The sequence below is a fragment of the Biomphalaria glabrata genome, chromosome 3 (assembly GCF_947242115.1).
Source record: "Biomphalaria glabrata chromosome 3, xgBioGlab47.1, whole genome shotgun sequence".
NCBI classification, from domain to species: domain Eukaryota; kingdom Metazoa; phylum Mollusca; class Gastropoda; family Planorbidae; genus Biomphalaria; species Biomphalaria glabrata.
This window is the reverse complement of record NC_074713.1, coordinates 18,438,671-18,465,480: the sequence shown is the minus strand read 5'-3', so window position 1 is coordinate 18,465,480 and position 26,810 is coordinate 18,438,671. Positions and strand designations below refer to the sequence as shown.

General features: G+C 32.8%; 1 protein-coding gene across 7 annotated transcripts in view; it reads right to left on the bottom strand.

Annotated features, from left to right (window-relative positions):
* Window positions 1-7,163: 7,163 nt before the first annotated feature.
* Window positions 7,164-26,810, bottom strand: part of LOC106057090 (SPARC-related modular calcium-binding protein 1-like) — an 82,278-nt gene continuing 62,631 nt past the window's right edge. For 4 of the 7 annotated variants that reach the window (XM_056023836.1, XM_056023837.1, XM_056023841.1 and 1 more), the window contains 12 exons: window positions 26,473-26,523; window positions 24,345-24,440; window positions 22,229-22,471; window positions 18,108-18,188; window positions 15,304-15,417; window positions 14,766-14,923; window positions 14,274-14,358; window positions 13,802-13,901; window positions 13,322-13,403; window positions 10,749-10,905; window positions 10,290-10,346; window positions 7,333-9,775 (listed from right to left, as the gene is read on the bottom strand). In XM_056023836.1, the coding sequence (XP_055879811.1) occupies window positions 9,744-9,775; window positions 10,290-10,346; window positions 10,749-10,905; window positions 13,322-13,403; window positions 13,802-13,901; window positions 14,274-14,358; window positions 14,766-14,923; window positions 15,304-15,417; window positions 18,108-18,188; window positions 22,229-22,471; window positions 24,345-24,440; window positions 26,473-26,523 (1,256 nt within the window). In that variant the 3' untranslated portion in view covers window positions 7,333-9,743. The other 3 variants (XM_056023839.1, XM_056023838.1, XM_056023840.1) reach the window with 3 other exon arrangements.

Genomic DNA, 26,810 nt, shown 5'->3' with positions numbered 1-26,810 from the left:
CTCTTTTTCTTTTACTATTTATACAAACATCCGGAACAATCTATTATATAAACTTTTCAATTGTGTTCATACCTAAAAATTATTGCGATGTTTTGAAACGTAAAATAAAGGTTAATCAATTTTTAATAACTTTTAGTTGTTTTTTTTTATATCAAGATGACGGACAGACCGACTGACAGACAAAACGCAAAAACAATGCGGCTTTGATCCTTTTTAAATAAATTCTATTAGAACTCAGTGCACCAATGTCTATGAACCCTCGTTAAATATCTCGTGTAAATAAAGACTTTTTTTTATGGTACCGGTACTAGCCTATTGTGAGGTAATGGAATTTTTTTTCTTTGACGTCATATGAATGGACTCTTTAAATGTAATGTTAAAAGTACGCACTCGGTGCACCAATGTCTATTAACCCTCGAAAAAATTGCTTGTATTAATGAAAACATATTTTAGTCTAACTAAGCCGTGTGACGTAGTGTTTTTTTTTCCTTTGACGTCACATGGAATGAATTCTTTAAATGAAATGCTAAAAGAACGCACTCGGTGCACCAATGTCTATGAACACTCGAGAAATGGCTCGTGTTGATAAAGGTGATTTTTAGTCTAGCTAGGCCTTGTGACGTAGTGTTTTTTTTTCCTTTGACGTCATATGGAATGAATTCTTTAAATGAAATGCTAAAAGAACGCACTCGGTGCACCAATGTCTATGAACACTCGATAAAAGGCTCGTAATGATGAAGGCGATTTTTATTCTAGCTAGGCCGTGTGACGTAGTGTTTTTTTTCCTTTGACGTCATATGGAATGAATTCTTTAAATGAAATGCTTAAAGAACGCACTCGGTGCACCAAAGTCTATGAACACTCGATAAATGGCTCTTATAGATGAAGGCGATTTTTAGTCTAGCTAGGCCGTGTGACGTAGTGTTTTTTTTTCCCTCTGACGTTATATGGAATTAATTCTTCAAATGAAATGAAAAAAGAACTCGGTATAGTAATGTTTATTAAGCCTCGTTATGTGACTCGCATTTAAAAAAGGAATGATATCTTGATTTAGATCTAATCTAGATTTTTTAAACTAGATCTAGATTTTTATTACAGTATATCTAGATCTGGATTTATATTCTAATTAAAATTATTTTAGAGTCTAGATCTAGAATTTCTAGATCTAGTTTAGACTAAAATAGACTAGATTAAGATGTAGAATTTCAATTTCTAAACTTAAAGTGTAAAAAAAAGTGTAGATTTTCATTTCCAAACGTTTTGATCAATATTGTAATGTTTTAATATACTAAAACTAATCTACTATTTTTTTTATTAAATTTAAATTTACGGCAAATGAATCTTTGAAACATTATTACTTTTGACCATCGGATGGCTGCCTGGTCGTGCGGTTTGCGCGCTGGACTGTCGTTCAGATTTATGGATGGCCCAGGGTTCAAACCCTGCCCGCTCCCATCCCCCGTCGTCCTGCGGGAGGTTTCAACTAGGAAGTAATTATCTTCAACTCTGAAGGAACATCCGAAACGTGTAAAACATTTTACATCAAAATTAAATCACCTCTTGAATATTATTTGCGAATATGCAGATCCGACAGGGATCCGACTTCGACGGGGGCCGCCTCTGAGTTTGTGTAACACAAACTCTCTTTGTAATCTTGTATTTTTATAGTTTGTGCTTTGATGTATGTGATGTTTAAGGATTCGTAATTAGATATTTGTGATGTTTTTTGGTTTGTGATCTGATATCTCTGCTGCTTCTTGTGATATGTTATCTCTTATGTATCTCAGTTCGTGGGATGTTTCTGAGTTACATTTATTTTAATTTTTGCACAACTGGTTTGAAGCGATAGGATATTGTGGAGGCGAGGTTATCGTCATGAAAACTGGTGGAGAATTCCTGATTTGAGGTCTTGATTGATTTCTGGATTTTCATTTTGGAAATGGCCTGATCTGATTGGTTGTTGTGCTTGTCACGTCACACCCTCTTACAAACACAAGAGCAAAACAGAATTTAAACATTAAAGCACACAATTATGTCAATAAAATACAGATGCATTTAACGATAAGTTTATTTAAAGCTGCCCATTATAGAATATATAATTTACTGATTATACCTGGAAGCCACCTCACAACGGGTATAGAGTAGTTTGCATTCGTAATTATTTTTGTACCTGATGGGGAAACTTTGCAATTGAAAACAAAAGTATTAAGTCGACCAATGTTGGTAGTAGCAATGAAAATAAAAGTATAAAGTCGACCAATGTTGGTAGTAGCAATGAAAACAAAAGTATTAAGTCGACCAATGTTGGTAGTAGCAATGAAAATAAAAGTATAAAGTCGACCAATGTTGGTAGTAGCAATGAAAACAAAAGTATAAAGTCGACAAATGTTGGTAGTAGCAATGAAAATAAAAGTATAAAGTCGACAAATGTTGGTAGTAGCAATGAAAACAAAAGTATAAAGTCGACCAATGTTGGTAGTAGCAATGAAAACAAAAGTATTAAGTCGACCAATGTTGGTAGTAGCAATGAAAATAAAAGTATAAAGTCGACCAATGTTGGTAGTAGCAATGAAAACAAAAGTATAAAGTCGACAAATGTTGGTAGTAGCAATGAAAATAAAAGTATAAAGTCGACAAATGTTGGTAGTAGCAATGAAAATAAAAGTATAAAGTCGACCAATGTTGGTAGTAGCAATGAAAACAAAAGTATAAAGTCGACAAATGTTGGTAGTAGCAATGAAAATAAAAGTATAAAGTCGACAAATGTTGGTAGTAGCAATGAAAATAAAAGTATAAAGTCGACAAATGTTGGTAGTAGCAATGAAAATAAAAGTATAAAGTCGACAAATGTTGGTAGTAGCAATGAAAATAAAAGTATTAAGTCGACAAATGTTGGTAGTAGCAATGAAAATAAAAAGCTGTAAAGTATTTCTTCGAATGTAAGATTATTGAGCTGATACTTGGCATGTCAATGTAGGCTTGAGTCACTTACAATATATGGAGTGGAATAGTATTTTGATATGAACAGCATTTACGGCAAGTAACATTAATTTAAATGTATAATTTTGCTTATATATTTGAAATAATGTTATTTTTAAATATCTAATAAAACAGTCAACTAAGGATAGACTGATCGTTAATATAAGTTATATCTTTATAAGATTTGTCTGCATAATTTGATATCATAATCACGACACAAACTCTGAGACTCAAAATTTAACAAAACAGCTACTTATTTCACCACAGTGGTACTGAATCTAGTACAGAGTTCCTGTTTGTTTGTTTGTTTGTTTTTCTTTGTTTTGTTTTTGTTCATAAACTAAAACGAAACTGTGTATTTAAAAATGAAACGCTCTGGCTAAATTAGAAATCGAACGCTACATTTTTCAGTTTGCCTGAATCAAATAAAGTGGTCTGGAAGTTAACGCAAGTTCTCATAAAAACATGAGATTTCTGTCGGAAGCCACGAATAAATCATTAAATTGGACTTCAGGTTCCCCATTGGATGTGGTAACACTTTATCTAGGTGTCGTCCTCTGTCCACTTGGTGTGGTAACACTATATCTAGGTGTCGTCCTCTGTCCACTTGGTGTGGTAACACTTTATCTAGGTGTCGTCCTCTGTCCACTTGGTGTGGTAACACTTTATCTAGTTGTCGTCAACTGTCCACTTGGTGTGGTAACACTTTATCTAGTTGTCGTCCTCTGTCCACTTGGTGTGGTAACACTTTATCTAGTTGTCGCCCTCTGTCCACTTGGTGTGGTAACACTTTATCTAGGTGTCGTCCTCTGTCCACTTGGTGTGGTAACACTTTATCTAGTTGTCGTCCTCTGTCCACTTGGTGTGGTAACACTTTATCTAGTTGTCGTCCTCTGTCCACTTGGTGTGGTAACACTTTATCTAGTTGTCGTCCTCTGTCCACTTGGTGTGGTAACACTTTATCTAGTTGTCGTCCTCTGTCCACTTGGTGTGGTAACACTTTATCTAGGTGTCCTCTGTCCACTTGGTGTGGTAAAAACACTTTATCTAGGTGTCGTCCTCTGTCCACTTGGTGTGGTAACACTTTATCTAGGTGTCGTCCTCTGTCCACTTGGTGTGGTAACACTTTATCTAGGTGTCCTCTGTCCACTTGGTGTGGTAACACTTTATCTAGGTGTCCTCTGTCCACTTGGTGTGGTAAAAGCACTTTATCTAGGTGTCGTCCTCTGTCCACTTGGTGTGGTAACAATTTATCTAGGTGTCGTCCTCTGTCCGCTTGGTGTGGTAATACTTTATCTATGTGTCCTCTGTCCACTTGGTGTGGTAAAAGCACTTTATCTAGGTGTCGTCCTCTGTCCACTTGGTGTGGTAACACTTTATCTAGGTGTCGTCCTCTGTCCACTTGGTGTGGTAAAAGCACTTTATCTAGGTGTCGTCCTCTGTCCACTTGGTGTGGTAACACTTTATCTAGGTGTCGTCCTCTGTCCACTTGGTGTGGTAACAGCACTTTATCTAGGTGTCGTCTTCTGTCCACTTGGTGTGGTAACACCACTTTATTTAGGTGTCGTCCTCTTTCCACTTGGTGTGGTAACACTTTATCTAGGTGTCGTCCTCTGTCCACTTGGTGTGGTAACAGCACTTTATCTAGGTGTCGTCCTCTATCCACTTGGTGTGGTAACACTTTATCTAGGTGTCGTCCTCTGTCCACTTGGTGTGGTAACACCACTTTATCTAGGTGTCTTTTTTAAATGAAACCAATAAAAGTTTTTTTTTTTTTTCGAAAGGGCAATTACTCTGGGACTTGCGTGTCAGATGGAGGTAACTCATTATTAGAACATGATGTGTTTATTGATGTATTCACAACGCAGTAAAAGGATTGTGATTGGGAACCTGCATTAATCTAATGTAATTAATTAAGGATGTCTTTATTTGTGCTAAATTGTATTTATTGTTCTGTTGTTTTTTTTCTAATTTGATAGTGTGTTGCGTTTTGTTCTAGTGTTAACATTCTCTTGTCCAGTGTTGCATGTTGCTGGTGAAACTTCAATTTATACTGTCCACGTTATATTTGTCTGAGGAGAGAAAAACGTGCCGAATCCTAGTGCTTGTTGGAAAGTAAAATGATTTTTTTTCCTTCTTGATTTATACTCTAGTATTCTGGATTTGTCATGCAAAGAAAACATGCCTGCCTTCACCTATCTTATAACCCCATGTAGGCATGGGTATGGGTTTATTAGAACCCTGAAGGGAAGATATCAGCGGACCCAGAATTCAATCTTAATAAATGAGACAAGGAACAAAACAAACAAAATAGAAAAATTACTTTTTCAAAAACAAAGCTAAAAAAGGAGGGGGGGGGGAAAGAACAGCGAAATCAAAATCTTTCTGATTATGAGACAACAGAGTTCTCTTTCCCTGACCAAGGTTATTGCTTGCAATAATAAACTCCCTTGAGTACATTTTCTAATCCTGATTGACACATTTATTACACAGCGGTTGGAGTTTTGATTGGGGTTATTTTATTTTTTTTGTGGTAATGTTATTAAATCTGGACTTAGCTCTCAGTGACGGTATAGGATTTGCGTCTATCAGGTTCTTATATAGTATTTGTATGCCTTTATGAAGTTATGTATTTCATATGCCAGGTTTATCTTTCAAACTTCATGGCTCTAGTAGCCTATCATTAGGCCTTCCAATAGCTTAGTAAAGTAGCAATAACTTACACAAACTAATATAATACTCAGAAAGACAGAATGATAAAAGCACATTTCTTATTCTTTATGCTAGGACAAATTCGTTCAAATGCTCCTACTTCCCTATTGCCAATAAAACTAGGAACAGGCCACAATAAATTAGCTGTTTAAGTCTCAATCACAAATAACAACTAGAATTAAGTAAAGGATATGAGTATGATGTAATTATCTTCGAAGGAATGTCTATAATTTATAATTAATTCATTTGGTGTGTCAGTACTCATTTGGTTTAGCAATACACATTCAGTGTAGCAATACACATTTAAGTATAAATATACCAATGTGTAACAAAATACTGAAACAATGATACATTCAAATTACATACACAGCTCTAGTGACCAATGAGAGAAAATGGTCAATTAAATATAGCAAAACAATGGATAGTCCTGATCAAAGCACAAACCCTGAAGCATACATATACAACTGACAACTCTGCCAATATCCCCATTTACAAAAAAAAATCAACAAACAGAAATATCACTTTGATTTGTTTTCATCAGTCAAAAAAAAAAATCCTTTTATTGAGAAACTCTGAGGCATCAAATGACAGAATATTTTCTTAACATGATCCAAAAATAATAATAATAATACTAACAACATAATTGTACCTAAATTAAGTTGAATCTAGTAACTAGAAATTTCTCTTGATCAAAACATTTAAAAATATAAACATTATTACATGATATTAATGAAATAAATTGAAATACGAACATAAAATGAGTTTTTAAAGCAAAACTAATTAAAGCCTTGAAGATTCAATTCTGTAGTTATCAAAAACATTTAATGGTAAACAAAAAAGCTAAAAAAAAATATTGTCAACCAATTTGAAATGTACTTTAGCAATATGCATACTAAGGACATTAGCCAGAACACTTGGTAGAATGAGATTTATTTACAACACATTCACGGAAGGAGACAGTAAGAAATATTTCATTTTCTGAAATAAACACAATTATTAAAATTCAACAACATAAAATGTGAACATTTTCATGGATTTCCACATACGTCTTTTCCAGCGTTCAACATAAAGCACCAATGGCCAGATTTCAAGACGCTTGCAAGTAAGTTTTAATAAACACAATTAAACAAGAAAACAAATATGAAAAAATTATATTTCTATATATATATATATATGCATAAATAAAGAAAATATAACAATTAAAAATACTTCACTTTTAAAAAAAAAAAGATAAGAAAAGCTGAACAAAAAAAAATAATTTTTTTGTTCTATAGTCATTGAACCTTTTAATTTAAAACAAAAGTTTGATTCTGCAATGAAAAACTTTAAAACAAAACCAAAAATCTTGACATGAGCTTTATATGCACATAGAATAAACATTGATCTACAGTTATGATAGCTACAAAAAAATGTTTTCTATTTGAAGTCATACAAATTGTTTATTTTCTTCCATACATTAATATATGTTGTCATTTTTATTTATTTTTTTGGTAGAAAAAAATATATATTTACAAATCAAATTCTATTCATTGAATTTATTGCCTTCAACTAGATAAAATAACAGCCAATGAATCATCACTATCTTGTCATGTGACAGTCACCAACTTTCAGAGAGGCCTCATGTCAACTGATCCACTGAAATGAGAGTGGTAAAAAAAAAAGTTAAATTTTTTTTTTGCCAATTTATTTTTCTTTTTAATTAGCAGTTTCATTTTCATTAATTCTATTAGATTTAAAAGTTGCAGTCAACTGACAAACTGCAGAAGATAAATAAAAGGGAAACTACACAAAGAGACACTTAGAAATATGACTTGGGAAAAAATGAAAAGTGAAAAAAAAAAAAAACGTTTTCAAATATTTGGCAGAGAATACAAATGCCAAGAAGAAAATGGCGATAGAATAAAGTAAAAAAAAATGGCCTTCCGAAATCTGGACACTGTCAACACAAGCAACATAAATAAAGTATTTCAAAGCATAATAAGAAAATATTTACAATTAATATTAATCTATTCCTAAAATATAAAATATAGAGATCAATTTACCAGCAACTCAAAAAGTATGCAATTAATTTCTATTAGCTCATTATTTACAAATGTTGCATCAAACAGGAAGACTTTTGAAAAATTAATTAAGTTAGAATAATTTTGTATTATTAAAAAAAGGATTTCACAAATTTAAGTAATTTGTCTAAAATATTTTCTAAGAATTTTTGTTCTTTCTACATTTGACATTTTGTTATGATTGAGTTGCTCATTTTTATTTTTTTTACTAACGCATTTTTTATAAACTTTAAATTTATTTTTTTTTTAGAGTTAATATCACAGCATTTACAAACATTCAACTGAAACAAGAAAACATCATCACCCTATTTAGAACATATATAGCAATTTTTTTTTTCATAAAAGAAACCAAAAAGTTTTTGCTACATGGATTATAATAAGAATTTTAGGTCTTATAAAAAATTGTATTTCTCGATCTAAAGGAATAGCAACACAAGTGTATTTTATGTTTTCTTAAATACTGCTCTTTGTTCATATGATTTCTTTACCTAACTAAGCATGTGGCTAGTCCTCAATGATTTCTTAACCTAACTAAGCATGTGGCTAGTCCTCAATGCTTTCTTTTACTTAGCCTCTGTGGGAATAAACTTCCATTCCTGAATGGAATTATTAAAATCTAAGAATTCTAGGTGGCTGAGTGGTAAAGCGCTTGGCTTCTGAACTGGGGGTCCCGGGGTTCAAATCCTGGTGAAGACTGGTATTTTTAATTTTGGGATCTTTGGATGCCTCTGAGTCCACCCAGCTCTAATGGGTCCATGACATTAGTTGGGGAAAAGTAAAGGTGGTTGGATGTTGTGCTGGCCACATTGACACTCTCGTAAACCGTAGGCCACAGAAACAGATGACCTTTACATCATCTGCCCTATAGACCACAAGGTCTGAAAGGGGAACTTTTTTTTTTAAAGAATTCTTTTTATAATAATTTTTTTAGTATTTTTTTACAAGAATTTAAATATCTTGATAATAAAAATAATTCTGAAATACTGATGGAACAAATTAAACTGAGAAAAGGCTTATAAACTTGACTAGACATATGCAAATATAGTTAAAAATGCAATGCTTATTTGTAAACACTGCACACTAACTATAAATCTTAAATCAAAAACCTTTGGAAAAAAAAATAGTTTAAAAAAGAAAAAAAAAAGCAACATAGATATAAACAAAGATAAAGGGAGTTGATCACAATGTGGAGTAGAACAAAATTATTTCAGAAACCTTCTTTTGTGTGTAGTTAATAAAATAGTGTAGTGTAATTTGATCTATTAATTGAATTAATTTAATTTATCTTAAAAGCTCTTGTACAACTTTGCTTTATTCAAAGAAGCATTTAAACCATTTTTTTTTCATTTTTCACAAATTTAATATGGAATATGTGGATGCGGAAGTAGTAGGTAATACATGTATTAAATGTACAAGCTACACTCCAAAGTTACACAAGTAATACACAGCCATATTAAAAATTGTATTTTCATATAGTGTGAATGCCTAAAATACTGACTGTACCTACTACAAAACATCTAGTGTCGTTACATACTTATGCCATAATGCATAGTAATTAATTCTTAAAACATTTTTTTCATTGGTAAAGAATGCTATTTGAACGAAATTAACAAAAAAAAATTTAAGAAATTTTTAACTAGAATCATCAAAATAGCATGGTGATAACTGTTATAAATCCATTTTAAGTCAAAGCAAAAATTAAACACTTTTATTTCACCCAAATGGAAACTAACAACCATTGTGAGGGGGCATAATGTATTTTTTTTTTTTTGTAAATAAGAAGCCAACCAGTTAACATTATAAAAGTTGTAAATTATAAAAAACAAGGTCGTTGATGCAGATAGTTGTAGTTAATCCTTATTATTTTCACAACAATAGTTTATTTTGTTAAACTGTTCACAGTTCATATAAGGTTTTCAAATACTTAAGTTGACAGTCTTGCACTTGAAGTCATAAGTTTTTAATTCTCTTGTTAATGGATGAAAAAAATGTTCATTCATCCTCTTTCAAGTAATCAATTAGGCCTAGAGCAGTAAAAGAGTTTTATAACATGTATCAGTCAGGCCCAGAGTGAAAACATTTGCATTATGTAATCAATAAGACCTAAAGAGTGAAGTAATGTAATTGGCAGCACAGGACCTATATACAATAACTTCATTTTAAATGCTTTTTTTTATTTGTATCTATTTCTTTCTTTATCTGTTGCAATGAGTTGTGTTGCAATTTTGAACAATAAAATAAAATGTTCTCAGAGAAGGATTGTTGATACGAATCAGATGAAAGAAAAACAAACTTTTTAAGACTATCAAACAGTTTCTACAGATTTTTAGATAACAACTTGTAAAAAATTTTAATGATGAAGGTAGATATGGACAAAGATATCAGATAGAAAAGAATATAAGGAAATTCAGAGAACATTAGCTGCACTGATATATGGTCCATAACAGATACATGAATAGATCAAAACCTAATCTAAGAAGCCAAAATAATTAATTAATTTAAAAAAAAAAAGATTGATTTGTGTCTTTTTTTACTTACTGAATGGATTTTTTCCTTTTCTTTTTGGATTTATAGGGAGACTGTTCAATGGAATTTCTGTGAAATAAAAATTGATTTTCATATATTTTTCTCTGTTGCTACTAAAGTGTGCAAATTAAAACATACAAGTTACAAAAGTCTGATTAATATGTTACTATACATTAATAGCTATAATTATTATTATTAATGTATGTTATTGACAAATGTTTTGGCTCTAGTTGTAGTGTGGCTTGTCATGGTGTGACTTAAGTCATGGTGTGGCTTTAGTCATGGTGTGGATTAAGTCATGGTGTGGCTATAGTCATGGTGTCGCTATAGCTGTGGTGCAGCTATAGTTGTGGTTGAGACATTCTTGTTAAAGAGTTAAAGCGACTTAGTTTTAACTTCACAGAAATTTTATCCTAAACCAACAGAACAACATTAAAAATTCCAAAAGTTTCATGAAAAAAAGAAACTTACGATTTAATCCAAGACAATCCTTCCACTCTTCGAAAGTTATTTTTTTATTGTTATCAGCATCACAATATCGTAGAAATGAACGCCTGCACTTCCTTGGATAACTCTTACTTTTCAGAGTTGTCTTTCTAAAAGGGCGCCACTCTCTTTTCTCTAAAATCTAAATAAATATAATAATAATAATAATAATAAATTAATATAATATTTAATATATTTTTGTAAAAAAAAAATAGGTGCCGGTACTCAGTGATGGATTGCCTAACTTTTAATTACTAATATATTAATAATAGACGTTAAAATACAAGAACAGTAATAATTTTTTACCCCACATTGGAAAAGGTGCCGGTACACCGTACCGGTGCGTACTGTCATAAAAAAAGGCATGTATATATCATGGGCGTAGCCAGGGGGGGGCTTTTTGGGGTTCAACCCCCCCCCCCCCCCCAGGGGGGGAGACGGACTTTAGTGACTGATTTTTTGCTTTGATTTTCTTTATTTTAGGTGAGATTTTAATACTAAACCATCACTTGCCCCAGCGCAGCCAAAAGGGTTTTGAGTTTAAAACCCCGACCATGGGATTTTGAGTTTGAAACCCCCTGATAGGGGTTGAGTTTAAAACCCCTAACATGGGGGTTTTGAGTTTAAAGCCCCCTACCAGGGTTTTTGTAGTTAAATCCCCCTCTTCTATAAAACAAAAAAAACAAAAAATGCAAACGATAATCCCCAAATTCCAAGTGCACAGTTAAGGAAGATTTTGATTTAAAAACCCCCTCCAAAATTTACGATAGACCCCCCTCTTCAATATGAAAAAAAAAGCAAATTATGCACTCAAAATGTTATGAGCGTAGCTAAATGGGTTTTGACTCAGTTTTAAGTTTAAACTCCCCTCCAGTGGAGTTTGAAGCAAAAAATACATCTTCAATTAAAAAAAAAAGCAAATTACACACTCTAAAATCTAAGAGCGTAGCCATATGGGTTTTGAGTTTAATATTGAGTTCAATCTAAAAAAAAACGCAAATTACACACTAAAATTTTTTGAGCGTAGCAAAGCGAATAGGGGGTTTTGAGTTTAAATTCCTTTCCTCAAGATGGTTTTGAGTTTAAAATCCCCCTACAGAGCGTTTTGAGGTGGAAAACCTCTATCTTCAATATTACTCTAAAGCAAACTACAGTTACCAAATTCTATGATCGTAGCTAAATGGGGTTCTGAATTTAAAAAAACAACAACAAAGTCCTGAGATTTTTAGTTTAAAACCTCTAACAGATGATTTTGACGATAAAACTTCACTTTTCGATATAAAATCTAAAGCAAACTACAGTCACCCAATTCCAAGAGCGTATCCAAGAGAGGCTACACATTTCTACCAGTGGCGGGGCTCCATTAATAATGTGCAGTGAATAGTCATCTGCCGAAATTGAAAAACACTAAATGTGGCTCAACAAAGATGGCTAAGAGAGATTTTAGGAGTTAGTTATTGAGATCGGGTCTAAATCAAGGAAATCCTATGCCGAACTGGGAGTAGACCCCTTAGTAAAATTGTGACAGAGCATTGCATGAGGTTTGCGGGACATGTTCTCCGACTAAATAAATTACGCATAAGAGTTGCGATGACATCCTAGTACAACTTGGCGCCACACATTCATAGAGGTCCTCGGAGTAGGTGGGAAGAGGCTTCAGAAATTACCAGTGACAGATTTTTGTGGAAAAAGCTTGACGGCTAATGCGCCGAACGGGTCTTAGTCTTAGTAAAAATAGCACATACATTTTTGAAATAAGACTTTTTAATAGCAGGAAAATGCACTGTAGATAACTCAGAATATGCATTTTGTTGGCATTCTATGCCAGAAATAGTGCTTGGCGGCGGGGCTCCGCCCAGCGCTAGGGTGAGCTCCTAGAGCTCCCCCCAGAGCCCCTTGCTGGCAATGGCGGGGAGTCAACAATTTTTTCACTAACTACAGGAAGAATCTATTCTAGGGCACAATAAACGTGTTCCAAAAGAATGAAGGGTCAGAATGTAATAAAGATTATGAACACACACACACATACATATATACAAATATTTTTTTTTCGCGAGGGGGGCGGGCGGGGTGGGGGAGAAAAATCCCCCCTCCCTAACCCCCCCCCCCCCCCCCCCCGAAAAAAAAATCCTGGCTACGCCCATGGTATATATATTTATATACAGTGCTTTTTTTGTAAAAAAAAAATAGGTGCCAGTACTCAGTGATGAATTGCCTAACTTTTAACTACTAATAAATTAATAATAAATGTTAAAATACAAGAAAGGTAATAATTTTTCCCCACATTCAAAATGGTGTCGTGCTGTTCTGGTGAATACAGTCACAAAAAAAAGCATTGTATATATATATATAATATATAATTATATAAATATATAATTATATGCAAAATACACTTCAACATTATATTCTTGAAGAAAAAATTACTTATAAGTTTATTAATCTGCAGATTTTTTTAAATCTATAAATATAAACTCAATTAGTTCATTGTTAAATTTATGATATAGATGTTTTCTTTTCTTTCTTTTTTTTATAAGAAAGAAAAAATATAGTTGACTTACTTCATTGTTATTTTTATCTAAATTTTTCAACTTCCACCTGGCAACTGTTTCTAGTAAAGCTAAATTTTCTGCTGGCAAAGGGCTGAAGTAATAATAAAAGAAAGAAATTATTTTTTATAACTTTTCTGTTATATTTATTACATAAGCAGTTTTAAATTCAGTTCAGTCCAATAATTAAGATCATCAAAATCACAATTTATTTAAATGTGTACATACAATTCCTAATGACAGAAAAATCTAAATAATTAAGCAAATTAAAAAAGCAGTCAATAAAGTAAAGTTTATTTTGCAATAAACATCAAAAGTAATAAGAAGAATTGCATTTCCGTATTATTATTCCATTATAATGTTCATTCAAAATGCTGTTCGAATCACTGCATGACTAATCTATGTGAAGCATAAATAGTAAATACATGTTTTTTAAGCATATCAAATAAAGCACTTAATAAGGGAATAAAAAATATATTATGCTTTTTTTACTTTGATGTGGCAACAGCTTCAGACAAAGCCTTTTTTCTTTCTTCTGTTAAGTCTGAAAGCAGGTCCATCAAAAATTTCCTCTTCTGCTCAAATGGACAGCCTGGTAAATATGTTGTTGTAAATCAGACAACAATCTAAAATAATGAACCTATGCAATTGTATTTCATGTGTATTAGAGTTTAAACTTTTTTTTCATGTATAGTTTTTAAGAATAAAAAATACTTACTTATCTTGCTTATTAGCAGAATAAATCAATTTTTTTTTTGATAATATGCCATTAAAAAATAAATTCTAGTTGTTTTTGAGTTTTTATTTGTTATCAATTTGTGATTCACTGTTGTAATCAATTTGTAATCCAATGCAAATGTCTAACTTTGAAATATTATAAGAAAATATAAATGTTTTGTTTGGGTAACAAATACCAATTTACCATGAACAAAAAATAGGTGCTATATCAAAAAGTAAATGTTACCTTTTAATTCTCTGTCTCCATCAAAATCACAGTTTGGCGTCACATTAAAAGTGGCAGTTCCTGGAATAGGAACACCATTGGATTGCTAAAGAATCAAAGCGAGATAACATTTAATTTATTTTTCAAGGCCAAATATGTAGGCTAAAAATAAAGTGTAGGCCTATGTGAAATGTTATTGAAATGATATTAAATAGTGATAAATATTTAAGATTTTTATAGTATAAGAATATTTTGTGTAGTTATAAAAATCTTTACATATTTTGACTAATAGTAAAATATATATCTTAAAAATTAATGCACCATTAAACTAAAACTATGAAATATATAGATATATGTGTAATTTTATTTATATTTATATAGCCTACAAATACACATACTAAGGTTCAAAATGCAGACAACAAAATGTATCACAATCAATTTGCAATTATAATTTAAATATTTCTTTATGTTGAAGAGTTCTAATGTTCAATGGAAAAGTTGAAAATGTGTTACCTTTACACACCAGCAGTAACCATTGTGCTCATGGCACTGGGCTTTTTCCCACAATCCATCAGATGTGCATGCTGGGATAAAGTATTTGGCATTGGGCTGTTGTGAGTTATCTTTGATAGCATCTTCTCTCTCCTTCATACAACTTTGACTTGTAGATTCTGTAAAAAAAAGGAAGAAATCAAATATAAAAAATATAGTCTTCTTCCACATTCCATGTCACACACAACAAAAAAATTCAATTTTAATTATGTGGAAAACAGTATACAATTTTTAATGCATATAATTTAAGTCATTTTGCAAACCTAATACAACATATTGCAGAAATTTTTAAAATGACTAAAAGTATTTTACTTTAAAAATTAAAATAAATATTTTTAAAATGCATGTATTTCTGTTTGTTTTAAGTGTTTATTACTTTAATATAGATACATCATACAACAATACACACTTTAAAATAATTGCTTGTATTGTCTTGGTACAAGTATGTCTCAAACAATTACTTTCATTTACTCTAGAAGAGCTAGTCCTATACACCTACCTTTTCGTTCCGGCTTTTCTTGTCTATTGGACGAGCTGCTGACCAGAGGACCACCATTAAGGACGGGAAAATTAGGAGCTGGAATTAGTGGTACCTGTGGTCTTGTTAGCGTCTCTAGTGAGTCAGCAGCAATAGATCAATATAAATTTAAAAAAAAAAGGGAAAGCACTTCATTAGCTAGTGTATTCACACTATAGAGTCTAGTAGATCTACTCTAATTGTAATGATTTAAAATGATGTAGTAAAATACACATTCACATACAGCAGACATATATATTAGACCTAGAGTCTAGGATAATTCAAGTTTTGGCACATGTAGATCTAGTATTTATTTATTTCAAATTGTTTACAACCTTGAATCAATGCATCTCTAGACTCCAGATCTAGATTTAATTACTCAATCTTAGTCTAGATTTATTAAATTACTCTAGATATAGCTCTGGAATCTAAACGACATTCTACAGTATGTAAAAATACAAAAATTAACACTCCAACCCAGTGATTGTGTAGAATCTAAATTAGGCGTATAATAGGCCTACTCTATCCTTGGGTTTGGGTGAATACCTTAAAATGTACTTTTATAAGACTATAAAATATAGATAGATTTGGTAGATAGAATTTGGCACACAGTGAGTGATGGATCATTTAAATCATTCTAGGATCTAGAGATTTCTATTATTATTTAAATTAAATTAATATTTAACAATTGTATTTTACTATTGAATATCTGAATAATGTTTTAAAACCATTGTTTGTGTAACCTAGCATAGGAAATATGTGGTTAAATGTATGATTACAATACAATCACCACAAAATACAAACATCTATAGTGATATACGAATATATGTATACTTTCACTAAAACAATCCTACTATTTTCAATAGGAATAGATTTCTTTATTAATTAAAGGAATAAAATCACTAGATCTAGATATTTATAATAATCTATATGTTATGGGCTGATAATAGATTGTAATTAAGCTCATTCAAAAAGTTTCATGGGGAAAAAATTTAAAACTGCATTTACAAACATCGACTAGAGATTTTAGCAATAATTAAATTGGCCTATAAATAGATATTTTCGGTAATATTACTATTAGTTTCACGAAAAAACAGGAGTTTAAACAGCAGCATATACGGAATATTATTAGTATAACTACTATAACTTAGTAACTTAGTATAAGGATGAATGTTATAAAACTGTAGGCCTATAATATAAGGAGTATAGATCTATATAGCCTTATAGGCCTTATAGGCTTAAATACTCTTAGGCCTAATATATATATAATGTCAAAGTCAAAGGTACATGCGTGGGTAATTATATGGGAAGGTTTATTCTTTTTATATTAAACCAATAAATTATAAATCTAAATAGTGTAAAATTACAACGGTCATTTGCATTTAATAGGCTGTCATTGTGATGGTCACGAGTTTAAACCCTAGCCACTCTAATTCCCTGCGATTTTACAGGATGTTTGCATGAACTGATTTTCTTGTGATGTAATAAACCCTCAATATTTTTGGGAATCCCGGAACTTAATAAACAATATTTATGATTAAAGAAAACCCAGAAAAAAAAACTTTATAAACATAATTTATGATAGAAGAAACTTGGGAGAACAGAAAAAAAAAATGAAATAGATTATTTGTGTGTTAGAACTGTAAAATACAAAACCACAACTAAATGCCTCACTATTAGGATCAAACAAGAAAATAGGTAGACCCTATATATATATGCAATAAAATTAAGGGAATCCAAGACAAATTAACACCACGTGCAACAACAAAAACTATAATTTTATTATTGATGCCCCCCCCCCCAACCGGTTCCTTTTTGCTTTATAACCTAAACACTGACCATATTTTTAAGTAAGATATAATCATCCTTTCAAATCTTTGTGAATGTTAATTAAAAAAAAATACACTCATATTGGATTCTATTATTTCATCCAAAGAAAGGTTAAGATTTGGATCTAATGTTGAACATTAGAAGTTCACGTGGGAATCATTTTTGCATAAAATACCCCCCTCATCACGATATCCTCCTAGCAGCAGTCATAATTGTAACTTTACACATTAGTTATTATAACATACTGGTGACCTCCACCACGTGATTAGAAGAATGACAATCATCGTGAGTGAATAGTTATTTGACTTATTATTTTTTCACAATTATTTGTATACACATATAAAGAATAATAGAATGTAGATATGGATAACAGTTTCGTTTTTCAATCTGATATTAGAAAGTGCAAGTAATACATGAACTCCTCCACCGAACTAGCCATGCCCCATTAGAATAAAACCATTCAAAGTCCAAATTGTCCTCATAAGTTTGCTTAAAAAACCAGTAGAACAGGATACACACATTATGGTTAGGGTTACCATTGGCTATAAACATTTGTTCAAGCTTTGTTCATCCAAGTCAATTTAATTACAAAAAAAACTTTTTGTTGTTCTTAACAAAGCCACTGACGTTTAGATCTGTGTCCTATGTATTCATTTTATGATAGAAGGCCCAAAAGACTTTGAATATATATATTACTTTTAAATATTACACTACTGCCACCCTAATGATAACCACACTGGCCAACACTGAGCTACAATATATCGCTTAAATTTAAAAACTTAGATAAACAATTGACGGCCAATGCAAGAGTGCTAGGAAAACTTGTATTCCATCGCTATGTCACCTGTTTCTTTTCATACATATGACAGTTCTTCTTGTATATGGTGTGTATCATATGGTAACCCTAGCAACGAGACAAAACAGATGTAAACAAAGACATGCGATGCAGTACTTACCGTTCCTGGGTAGTTCAGCAGGTCGGACAGAGCTACTGGCTTCGCTAGCTGAGTTTAAAGACAGGAAGATATGAAACGACACTTTTAAAAAATTTGGGTGTTACTCGACCGGCGTTCTGCAGACATTCTGGTATTGCACTGTCCCGTGGTAAGTGTTAGTAGATGACAGATTTAGAAAAGGGGGTGGGGTGGGGTGGAGATGTACTAGGTGCAACTGATGCTGAAGATTGTCAATGCACTGGCAGAGATGAAGTTAACCGAGCAGAATAGATGAAAATAACGGACCAGTAGTAATGGTCGTTATTAAGACTCGAAAGATAATGAAATTGTTCCCCAAAAAGTGTACCGTTAGTTTTTACATAAGAGTCAGGTGTGAATAGAAACAAGATTTGTGAGTATTAATTTTTATGTAGTCTCGAAAAGTTGTCAACTGACAAATGGCTGGAAATTCTTTTTCTCTCTTTCTGTGATAATTATAACTAATACTAAGGATATGTGATGAAAGACAATATTTTGTGAAGATAATAAGATAAACGTAAAGGTGGTTGCCAAGATGAACTACTTAAAAGATGAGCAACCTGAAGGAGGAGCAACCTGAAGGAGGAGCAACCTGAAGGAGGAGCAACCTGAAGGAGGAGCAACCTGAAGGAGGAGCAACCTGAAGGAGGAGCAACCTGAAGGAGGAGCAACCTGAAAGTTGAATAGACTGAAAGATAAACTGCCTGAAAGTTGAATAGCCTGAAAGATAAACTGCCTGAAAGAATAATGGCCTGAAAGATTAGCAGCCCAAAAGATTAACGGTTTGAAAGATTAGCAGCCTGAAAGATTAACGGCCAGAAAGATTAGCAGCCTGAAAGATTAACTGCCTGAAAGATGAACAGCCTGAAAGATGAACAGCCTGAAAGATGAACTGCCTGAAAGATGTGGAGATGATTCAACAAATGTGGAGATCAAGGATGACCACAACTGATCAGACTCACGATAGTTTTCAAACTAAAAAAAAGGGAGTCGAAAACAATTAGAATGTTAAAACTGACCAGAAATAGATCAATAGTATAAATAATGAAATCAATGACCAAGTTGAAATGCCAATGAATGTGAGTATATAGAAGATGATGGTCGAAAGAGATGGTAGGTGCTGAAATCATCAATAATACAATAGAGTTTAATAAAAACATGCGAATTGTTATGGATAATGATAATTTATTTTTTGTTGATAGTTGTAAATTATTGACGATGTCTTTTCCTAAAGACTTTAATTCATCGTTAGACTTGTATAATAGATGTAAAAGAAAAGAATCAACTTTCTTTAATCAAGGAGGATAATTATATGGTCCATGAAACTGGTTGAATAAAGTGATGATTGAATGTGATGGCGATGTCTAGATATTGATCAATGTGAGCGAAATGATGTCAATGAAAGAAAAGAGAGTTGATGATTGTGGTTGTGACGAGTTGGGGGGGGGTATAGTTGAGAGAATGTTAGTATTTTAGATCTAATATTGCTTTGATTGCTTTGTGCCCTAACCAAAGTAATTGTCATCAGAGCTGAATGATGTTGGCAATAACAGATGTCAGTGGTACTAACATCTGTGACAGCAAACACGAGGCCCTGATAGCCCAGTTACTTTATTGCCTTAACTAAACTTAGCTGCACTGGCTTGTTGACTTTGTTGTTGCCAGCTAGGTTTTATGTCATTTTTTTTTAAATAAGAGATAATTCGAATATTTATATTTTTATATATAGAAAATATTTTTTATATCGTCTTTTCTAGATATTCATACCATTTTTCTTACTGGCCAAAGCAAGTATTTTTAAAATGAAAGATTCTCCCATTCAGATTTATAACTGTAAAAAGTATATATAAATGTGTCAATTTTATTTTTACATTTCCTATAGTGAAAATGTCAGACTAACTCCGTGTTTTTAATGGCTAATTTAATAGACCTTCTTTAAAAAATGAACTGGAATTACCGAAGTGTTGATTTGGACTCTGACTGCAGAACTAGAGAGAAGAAACTGGCAATGGAATTGAGATGTTAAAGAAAGATCCTAGGTATCACATACAAAGACCGCATCACAAACAAAGATAGTAGAGACAGGATTAGCACAGTGATTCGACCCCACGATGACCTGCTAACTACAGTGAAAAAAAAAAGTGCAAACTAAAACTCTGTTGCCATATTACAAGGTCCTCATGGGTCTCAAAAGACTTTTTTCAGAGAACAGTACCAGGAAAAAGAAGAAGAGGCAGGCAGAGAAAGCTAAAGGAAGACAATATAAAAGAATGGACGGGCCTTTAAAGTCTCTTATTGAAAGTGATCCAAGGCAAAGGACAAAGAGGAATGGAGAAGGACTGTCGACAGATCTTGTGTGGTGCCCCAACGTTGCAACAGACTAATGGATAGGTGAAGGTGGAACAAGCAAACTCTATGCACAACATTGCTTTTAGATTTAGTCTTCAATCCCACTTTTGTATATTAACCACTGTCCTAGCGGAGCAGTTAAAATGTATCAAGATCTTTAGTCTCTAGATCTAGATTTTAAAAGTGATTTGAAAAATGCTGATTAATTTACAATATTTTATTAATTGATTCCAGAACTGTCAAAGACGAAAGGTCTGATTTTAATTTTCGAACACATTTATATTTGTAAAGTTATTTTAGCAGGCCTACATAATTAGAGAACTCTGTTTTAACTGGAGCTACTTTGGTTTGTGTTTACGTGATGTATAAAAATATGTATTAATAAAATAACATTAAATAAAAACACTTTAAATATTTATTATTCTTGAAAATATGGCTTGCAAAAGAAAAACGCAGCAATTACTTATCTGAACAATATTTGTTTCTATATTCTAGAATTTCGTTTTAAAAAAAAAGGGAGGGGGCATAACCGTATATCTTCTTAAAGCTCAATTTTGTTTTTTATTTCCCTTTTCGTTTCGATTATTTGTTTTACACTTATTTATTGCCTGTTGACCTCAGCAAAGCAAGGAGCCAGTCCAGCTGGATCTTATGGTACCTCTGGAGTTTTTAACTCATCCAGATGTCCATATGACGCCAAGTAACATTCACACACACACACACACACACATTTCACAAACACACACACACATTAAGTCTCATTCTCAAATTTCTACTCGCACTTATAACTTGCACTCAATTTTCATTGCACACAAATGAAATATAGTGCATTAAACAGGTTTATTTCAACTTAGAATAAAGAAAAGCTGAAACTATTTTTTTTTTTGCTAATAATATAGATCTAGTCTAAATTCATGAATTTTGTACATTAAAAAGACAACTTCAAAATAATTTGAAAGTATCAGTTATATTTAATTGAATTTATTTCAAGGAAACAAATATTTTTAAAAGGACAATTTAGAAAATGGGTCAGTTTCTGAGGTCGAAATTTAACGAGGGACTCATGTGATCAACACAACCTCTTTTGCTTACCTCAACGAATGTGAGGTAGATATAGAGCAAGGTGGAATGTAGGACCTAACACTCCCCAGCCATCACTGGGAGTTGAACAAAACACTCTAGGTTTTGAATCCAAGAGTTTTATGATTCGCACTTTATTCAGAAGAAAACTATTCATTTCTAGTATGTAATGATCTCAATCTGCATTTAAAGTTGGCTTTCTTAACAGATACTGAAATGTGAACTGCTAAAACAGTTATGAATGTCTTAGTAACAGATACTAAAATGTGAACTGCTAAAACAGTTATGAATGTCTTAGTAACAGATACTAAAATGTGAACTGCTAAAACAGTTATGAATGTCTTAGTAACAGATACTGAACTGTGAACTGCTAAAACAGTTATGAATGTCTTAGTAACAGATAGTGAACTGTGAACTGCTAAAACAGTTATGAATGTCTTAGTAACAGATAGTGAACTGTGAACTGCTAAAACAGTTATGAATGTCTTAGTAACAGATAGTGAACTGTGAACTGCTAAAACAGTTATGAATGTCTTAGTAACAGATACTGAACTGTGAACTCTAAAAAGTTTGTTTTTTTGTTAACAGATAGTGAGTGAACTGTGAACAGCTTAAGAAGTTAAGAATGTCTTTATTAACAGATAGTGAACTGTGAACTGCTAAAGCTTACTCACGTTTTATGTCTACGCCGAGACACAGCGTCCAATCCGCTTTCTCGATGGTCCGATCCGGTTTTTTATCACAGAAATTAAGAAATTCTTGAGCACATGGCTTGGGTTTGATCAGCTTCTTGACCATCTTCTTGAAGTGGCGGATTTCTTTGAACTTGAGCTTTCCGTCTTTGTTTTTGTCCAGTTCGTTGAACTTCCAGAGGACGATGGCTTTCTCCGTGCCGAACTCATCGTCTTCGTGGCCACCTAAAAGAGGAATGCGGAGGTGACAGAAAAACTGGGAGGATCTTGTGTGCAGTTCTCTAAAGCCGAAACAAACGGTAGGCGAGCAGAGGTGACAATCCGAAAACCCCGTCTTATGTATGCCCCGGAAAAGATCTAGCTTGCAGTATAATTAAAACTTCTAGAGCCGGTGCTCGGGGTAAAAGAACATGGGCATTTGCCTAAAGGTCCGCACTTGTTAAAGGCCCAATGGGAAAGATTCGGAATGTGGTAACAGTAAAACTTCCAGAGGCGGTGCTAGCGGTAGATGTGAGTAGAGTCGAACGTTCTTATGTCGCACCTGATGGAGGCCCCGTAAATTTCCATTGCAGTTCCGACGTTAGGGGTTAAGAAGCTAAGAGACATGATTTGCCTAAAGCACCGCGCCTGAAAGAGGTACGCAATAACCAGACGATGTTTATAAGAGGCTTGAGTACAAAGATGATTTGTGTTCTATAAGTCTGCAATCTTATTTTTCCCATGGACATTTTCTTTCTTCGGATTACAAAAGGTTATAGGCAGGCAAGTTAAGCCCACACGTCAATAGAAGTCAGTACCCACTAGATAGGAAGGAAAAAGTCAATGAGAAAGAAACTATCATAGCCAAGACAACACTGAAACAAAGTGAGAACAATATTTCTACCTCCTTTAATACAATACAAAGAATTGTTTTTAATTTCAATACCTTGTTTACTAACAAACAATATTAATAAAAATACGGGGAAAAGGAATTTATAAAGAGAGGTTTATTTTAATTTTTAAAAAATACTTAACAGGCATAGCCTACTGTTTTTTTAATTACTTTTGTATATCGCATCTATAGCATGCTCAGTGTCCTATGGTCCACTCTCTTTTATGGACATGGGGGGGGGGGGGGGCTATCTAGGATAAGGCTTCGATGCTCCCTTTAGGCGCTCAGCAAACATAGGAGATATAGAAGTACAAGAAAAGGGGATCCAAAAACTTATCTTATTCATGATAAACCAGTAACACAGACTAAAAACGCAAAATACCTAGGGATTAAAATAAATGAAAAACTGTCATGGAATCCCCATATTGATGAAACTATAAAAAAAAAATCAAACAAAGCATTAGGGTTTATTAGAAGAAATTTCTATAAATTAAATAAGAATATAAAACTAAAATGTTATTTAACCTTGGTTAGGCCAATAATAGAATATGCATCCTCAACTCAAGAAAGCATTAAGAAACTGGAACAGACAAAATAGAGCAGTGAGATTCATAACAAACGAATATTCACACTTGACTAGAGTAACACCTTTAGTAAAATCACTAAATTTAGAAAGCCTTCAGGATAGAAGGCTTACAAGTAAAGTAGCAATTATACATAAAACACTGAACCATAATCTTCATAATCTTAATAAAATACTCATAAAGACACAAAGATAAAGGCACATATTTAGTTTCATATACTAGGACAAATTTGTACAAATGTTCCTTCTTCCCTAGTGCTATAAGAGCATGGAATGGGTTGCATAAGCCTGCCAGGAAAACCAGTGACTTGGCAGAATTTAGGCCATTGGTTAATATGCATGACTAAATGCATGACGCGTAGGACGTAAACATCTTCTTTTTTGAAGTAACGTCTGTATTATATAAGATAAGATAACACAACTCAGCTTGAGTCGAGATTCGAACTCGGGCCTCCCATATATATATATATATATTATAATTATATATATATCGTAGTCATCGCTGCCACTCAGCCAGACATCCCAACAGAAAGGTGCGCTGCTAGAAAGTCATTTTTTTCTTTTAGACAATTTATGAATACATTATGTATTTTATGGCATTTAGTTTCCCGCTCAAACTTAACTAGTCACTAGTGAAACATTACCTGTTGTGTTGGCACTGTTGGCTCGGTCGTATTCTTCTTTAAACACTTTGATGAGGGCCGTGTTGAATGTTTGACGATCTTTTGTGGAGCATTCTTCTGGCAAATAAGGTAGATTGTTGACATTTACACACTTATTATTGGATTGGAATAAAGCAACAACAATGCATAAAAAAACAAGGTTACAAAGAAAGTTTGTGTAAAAACACAAACTCCAATTCGGCCCGCGAAGTGATCCACTCAGGCGAGTAAAAAGGCAGTTTCAATATTTTCAGCATGAATATCAGAAACTATGAACTACAAACTATCAACAACCACAACCCAAACTCCGCCAATACAAAAAGAAGAGACGTGAAAGACTTGCCGATACTATTGTAGTTACATGATACCACAGGATATGGAGATTTATTCATGCTATTTTTATTACATTGTTAATATTCATATGTATTAATGAACTGATAGTTATGAAGATATGATCCAAGGTAAGCTACTTGGACTAACTGATGTTATTGAATGTTTATTTAATTATTTATAAAGAGTCAATCACTCATTCAAGGCCTCAAGGAAGGTATTATTATATTCGGTTGAATAATAAACTGTAAAGTAAGAAACACTTCGTACAGACCATTCTCCTTTGGGAACCTCCACAGGTTACACTTTGTGACCATACCGTAGGCCTGTGCTCAACTCGGTAAAAATAGGTCACATAGTGAAAATTTTTTACTCTTCCTAATAAAGAATAAACAATGCTCTAACTCTGAACAGGTAATATAGAAAAAAAAATCAATTCCAACTTTATGCTCAAATTATACATTAAATTGAGAGTTTGTATTTTATTGTTCATAATTTGTTCTACTTTTACATACGCAAAGGGTTATTATCAATACTAGGTAATAAGAAAAATAGAATATAATTGTTAGTTCCCTTGTGTCTCATTTTAGATATAAACGGAAAATAAAGAAATTAATTTAATAATTCATTAAATGATTTTTCTGAGATTTTTTAAAAATGTGTTGTCTAGTAGCACAATTATATGTGCGAATTTTCAGCTCGATAAGATAAATTATTCATATTAATTGTGAAATTTCAGCTCGATGACAAGAAATTATTAAATTAATTACTTTTCTTGACAATGTTGAAAGTGTGCATTTTTTATAGTAGGAATTTTCAAAAGTCGGATTTATTTCAAGAGACAAAAATTTAATAAAGTTTGTGTAAAACTTACACTTGTGACTAGTCACTATACATAGAAATAAAAATACTTTAAAAACAAACAAAAAAAAAAGCTCGTCAAAGGAAAAGAACCGCAAAAATCACTGCAATATTTCTCAATATTGCAGGATTTAACTCCTTTTTCTATATAAAACAAAACCAATCAATGACCACTAAGTTATTAACGGATTGGTTCTATGTGACTGATTTGGGAATGGTCATTGACTGTGGGTAATCGTGTAAAACTTGCAACTTGATACGAGATTGAGAAATGTGAGTTAAAGGGAGTACACCATTTGTACCAGAGTGAGTTCAAGTAAGCTTTGTAAGAACTGATCTGTTCAATTAGGCTAACTTCAACAAAATTGAACACATAAACACACATACTTGAAATAGGGATACACACACACGTGCTACACATTTTAAAAGCTAAAAGAGAAAGAGAGAGGATGGGGGTCAAGATTTTATTGACACTTTCCGAACCTACTTAATGTAAACCTACTTAAGGTATACCTACTTATGGTAAACCTACTTATGGTAAACTTATTATGGTAAACATACTTATGGTAAACCTACTTATGGTAAACATACTTATGGGGGATGTAATCAACATGTACACATATCCATTATAAACTAAAAGTCAAACTATCTCCGAATGGTATAAACATGTCAACACGACACATGTAGACACAAACAGCTTCGATACATGGAGACTACATACAACTTGGTTACGTCTTGAAGCAGACAGTCCCTGACCTTTTTAAGAATGATATCGAATAAGTTTATATTAAATGTGCGATACTACCACCATATGTCCACTAAAAATATCGATACCATAAAGATTCGAGTTATTGAAACATAACAGCAACAGATATGTAAAGTGTTATAGCATAAGTAAAGAAGAATAACTCGCTCTCACCTTTAGGTTTTCGAGTAGTGCCCCCTCGACCTTTTCTTTTCTTTCTATGAGCTGTTGAAAATATAAAAAGTTTGTGTTTTTTTAAGTCAGGAATTCAGCCAAGTGAAATGTGTTTGACACGTGATCTAATCCTCTCTAGCACACGTGTGTGGGGTGGGTGTAGGGGTGCTACAGTAAAACTAGGACTCTCTTTTGTGTCAGTGAATGTATCTACAAATGTGTTTCACAGTTATGATCAGCTAATGATAGATATCAGCTGTAAATACACGTCGTAGTTCGTCTGGTATTTCAAGCACGTCTGAGATAGGTCTGGTCTTAACCAAGTCAGTGCTCTGTTG